At 32.5% G+C, this 5,050-nt stretch overlaps 1 protein-coding gene across 1 annotated transcript in view; it reads left to right on the top strand.

Annotated features, from left to right (window-relative positions):
* The window catches only part of PTPN13 (protein tyrosine phosphatase non-receptor type 13), a 303,937-nt gene that overhangs the window by 74,435 nt on the left and 224,452 nt on the right, over positions 1-5,050 (top strand). The window contains exon 5 of the mRNA XM_042782048.1: positions 1,461-1,548. Within this exon, the coding sequence (XP_042637982.1) occupies positions 1,461-1,548 (88 nt within the window). The remainder of the gene's footprint in view (positions 1-1,460; positions 1,549-5,050) is intronic.

The following is a 5,050-nucleotide window of genomic DNA, read 5'->3' as shown; positions in this document are numbered from 1 at the left end:
CATATACTTTGTCTCATGTCATTGACCACAGTTTACCACAATGCAACAGCTCCCCTCCCACTTCCTCCCCATAGTTACCTCTTCCCAGTGTCCATCACCAGGGCTCCTTTTATCTGGAATATGGGGATAATAATAATAATATCTACTACATGAGGTGGTTTTTGAGGATTAAATGAGATAAAGTATTTCAAGCACTTAAGCCAGTGCTTGGCATATAATAACTTGTCCAAGGCAGTATCACCATGCACTACTCAGTGCAAGGACCAGAACTGCTATGATTGCCCAGTCTTCTTTCTGAGGAGTGGCTGGTGGGTTTGAACAGCCAGCCTCTGGTTAACAGTCAAATGATTTAGGCACTGTGCCACCAGAGCTCCCCCACAAGTAACAGGTATTACTAATAGTAGCTTAAATACAGGGAATCTCAAAGATTCAAGATGTCCTCTATCTCTTCACTTACAGCAAAGTGCAATCTGGACTAATTATTACTCTATTTCAATGCTAATATTATTTTAGAGATACTTCCTTTTAAATATTTTTATAGGTAGGAAACATAATGCCAGAGCCTTGAATGTATCACCTTAGACTTGGCTTTTAATACATTCCAAAACACCCTAATAATAGAGGAATAGTAAAATGAACATGTATATAAATAAGCTTAAATATGCATGTCCTAGGTGCCAGATATAAGTAATTTCTCTTCACCGTTCTCTTTCCTTCTATTTATTTCTCAAAGCCTGTCCTCTAATTGATCACCTGCTTAAACCCAGTGTTCTAACTTTTCCTCCCTTATAAATGTGGAGTTTGACCATATTTGATGTGCTTTATTTTAAATAATTAACTTTGACTAAAGTTATTAAAGTTTAAGATTACTTGAACATTTGTCTTATAAAGAAGCATTGATTTGAATATAATTGTCATCCTCTAGTATATTCATTCAGTTTAAATGCCTTAGCATTTCTCAAATATAGTTTCTGATCAGTGAAGTCTAGAAAAGCATTTTTGAAAACAAATTAAAAGAGAAAATGTTAAATCAGTGTCCTCAATGCATAGTAACTATTATGAGAAGGCTTTATTAACCAGAATTAATACCATTTAAAAATCATAATCTGAAAGATGAAAGTACCTATCAATTATGGGAAAAAAGAATATTTCCAAGTTTACTGTTTTCAAATGGAATTCATTTATAACTATTTTGATTTGAGTAACTTTGTTCCCTAGTTAGCAGATTACTTTTTGGTGACTGTTTCTTTCATTTTAATTTCTTGAAGAAGAATTGACCAATACTGAGCTACATGAGTGTTATTCAAGGAATACGAATTTACAATAGGACGTGCAATCTAACTCTTAATTAATGCTATCCTCTCCAAAATTGTCTAACTAGTGTCACTCTGTAGACAATTACCATGAAAATAAAAGGGAGATTCTTTTGTCAAACTTGATTTTTGATTACCTGCATACAGACGGATCCGCTTTCCTGTAACAATGAACAAACGCCTGATCGAAGCCAGGCTATTCGAGACCGATTGAGAGGAAAAGGATTACCGACAGGTAAGTATCTATTACTAGTTAATTTCAGGTTTTGACTTTAACCTTATTCCATTGTTGTCCTTTATGAAGTCATACTTGCCTGGCTTGCATATTTGAACATTGTCATAGAAGCTGAAAATAAGTGATTGCAGTGGAGGCAGGGAGCAGACAAGATCACATAAATAAATCCACTTATGTTATAAAGAAAATTACTAATCCAGTTAGAGATCACTCAGTTAATCATTTCCCTTTCTAGTATTGCTGTTATATCAACAATATAATTTTTTTTATTTATCTTGATTTTTATATTAAAAATACATCTTAAAACATGACTAAATAAACACATACATACATTTATAAACACGAACACTACTCAAGCAAATTTCAGAAAGCAACATCATACTTAATACAATCTGATATTTTCTATCCTATTTCTTTCTTTCTTTTTTTTAATACTAGTCATAATGCACTAAATTGATTTTATGGCCAATTTCATAAATTGCAAATATCAAATACTGCAATAGGTTATAATTTTTTGTTCAGTAAATAAAAAATGATAGTCATTTGCTATTTGTCAATAAGATTAGGTGATTATGGGGTCCTATGACGATTACTATTAGGAGCTCTGGTGGCTTAGTGCAATAGGTTATAATTTTTTGTTCAGTAAATAAAAAATGATAGTCATTTGCTATTTGTCAATAAGATTAGGTAATTATGGGGTCCTATGACGATTACTATTAGGAGCTCTGGTGGCTTAGTGCCTAAGGCATTTGACTGCTAACTGGAAGCCTGGTGGTTCAAAGCCACCAGCCTCTCCTCTAAAGGAAGATTGGGCAGTCTACTCCCATAGAAATACTGCCTTGGAAACCCAAGGAAGGGTGGCTGTGAGTTGAATTGACTCGACAGCAGTGAGTTTTGTTTTTGGTATGATAATTACTTACTTGATTAATTTTTTAAGAAGAAATGATTAGAAGTACCAAACTCTTGAAATAAAAGTAGGAAAAAGTAAATTTTTATGTGACTGCTGATTTTTTAGTGTTAGGTTTCAGGATTGATTTACTTTAGATTTTACCATTCACCTTTGTTTTATTTCTCATGAAGTGATATTGAGAATTATTATTGAGAATCTCAACATTAAGAAAAATATTTTGTGGATAAAATATTTTATTGTGTTAGATCTTGGGGCTGAGGAGAAGTAAATGCAAAGATCGCTTAGATAGTATTTAAAAAAAAACATGTTCTAATTGACATAACCTAATAAAATAGATTAAAATATTAAGATATTTATTTTTAATTTAATCAGATCTACAGAGTATTGCTGTTTTATTAGAAACCTGTTTTGCAGAATTCAAAACTCATATCTGAGTGGGAAAAATTTGCTCTAAGCAAGAGTATTGTTTGTCTTTACAAGTCTAAGAAAAGGAGTATAATAATTTCTAATAGAGTCTATAATTGTGCAGTTAGTTCAGTGTCTGTTTTGGTGTTTCCACTGTGCTTAGTGTAGTAAAGATTATTTTTCTGGCAATGTATCTTAGGTTTCATTGTAATAATTTATTTCTGGTTAGATCGGCTTTTGTTTTTTAATACATAGGGCTGGCGGTTCAAACCCACCAGCCACTCCTTGGAAGGAAGGTTGGGCAATCCTACTTCCGTAGTGATACTGCCTCGGAAACCCACGGAGGGGTCGCTATGAGTCAGGTTTGACTCGACGGCATATAACAACAACATATATTATTTTATATGTGGATCAGAAGAATGCAAGGGAGAGATTTTGTTTAACTTATGTTTTCAGAGCTGTGGTGACAATTTTAAAAGTAGTTTAACCCTTTCTTGCAAGTGTTTCCTTGCTAAAGTACCCATTATATAGACACAACTTCTTATAGGTAAAAACCTTTGTTTAAAATGATGATAGGATTTGAGATGATATAACAAGAATCATTGAGCTATAATACAGTAATTATTGCTAAGAATGACAACAATTTTATAATGCATCAAATTTTCAGTCTTCTGTTTTCGTTTGAATAATAATAGAAAATTATAGATGATGTCAATAATAAGCTGAAAAAATCTTTTTCAAGTTAACACACTGAACTCTTTAATAAGTGAAACATTTGATTTGAAGGAACTGATTTCCATTTTTCTCATTTCTCTTCTTTTAGTTCCTCTCCCTCTCTCCTGCTTCCTTACTTCTTTTTCCTATTCTTTCTCTTACCTCTTTTTTGAAGTTCCCTACTATCATCTCCTACTACCATTAAGTGGACATATTATAGAATTGAAGTTTGCATGTTTGTTTGTTACTTGTTCATTTAGTAAATATAATGTTATATTATCTACTATTAATTTTAAAGACAGCTTATGTTTTTTTCTGAAAAATTTTCCTGTATATATGAGACCCTCATTCTTTCCCTGTCCATCATGGGCCTATGGAAAAGAACAAAAGATCACCACTACCATATTTAGTGAACCGATTTTAAAGAATATAGAATGTTAACATAGTTTAGATTATATTGCTTTTGGTGATTCAGATGTTTATTGTTACAGACATTACAGTCATATTATTATAGAGAAAAGAAGCCTTGGTGGCACAGTGGTTAAAATGTTTGGTTGTAAACCGAGAGTTTGGCAGTTCAAACCCACCAGCCGCTCTGTGAGAGAAAAGACCTGACTCTCCGGTCCTGTAAAGATTACAGCTTAGGAAACCTTTATGGGGCAGTTATACTTTGTCATATAGGGTTACTATGAATCAAAGTGGACTGGTTGGTACACAACACCACCAACATTACAGAGGTAGCCATTAGAGATTAGGCTGAATCTGTATAACCAGTCATATATATATAATTTGCACATATATACATATACATACATAAATAGATATACTTATGTTTTAAATAAAAGTTAAGCTCTCTGGTCATGTAGATGGGTAGGGATAGGGAAAACCTACTATACTGAGTACATAGTTTTTGTAGGTATTCAATGATATTTGCTGGTTGAGTGAATGGATATATGAGATAATGTTTTATAAAACATTAGAGTTTGTAATATAATATAATCACTTATTTATAATATAATTTTAATGGTTCCATGAAAAATTATATAAGACTATAATTTATTTACTTATATAGCCTATTTTAAACATTAAATTGTATGCATAATGAAAAGAAAAATAAACTCTGGTTTACCATCTTGGCTCATATTATTAGACTGTTGTAACAGTAAAAACATCAGAAGTTTTAGACCAAATTATTAATGTGGCAGACTTTTATTTGGAACTTTCTTTTTATAATATTAGAAATATCTAGTGTGATCTAATAATTATTTAGAATTCATATGATGAAGACTATCTATATCTAAGTACAGATAATCAAGGATTAACTATGTTGTTGTTATGTACCGTCGAGTTGGACTCAACTCATAGAGACCCCTCCTTGGGTTTCTGAGGCAGTATCACTATAGAAGTAGGTTGCCCAACCTTCCTTCCGAGGAGTGGCTGGTGGGTTTGAACCGCCAGCCTTCTGGTTAGCAG

This window comes from Orycteropus afer, unplaced genomic scaffold (genome assembly GCF_000298275.1).
Source record: "Orycteropus afer afer isolate SDZICR_OR568_19922 unplaced genomic scaffold, OryAfe1.0 scaffold00227, whole genome shotgun sequence".
NCBI lineage: Eukaryota > Metazoa > Chordata > Mammalia > Tubulidentata > Orycteropodidae > Orycteropus > Orycteropus afer.
The sequence above is the reverse complement of the archived record's forward strand: the minus strand, read 5'-3'. Positions and strand labels throughout refer to the sequence as shown.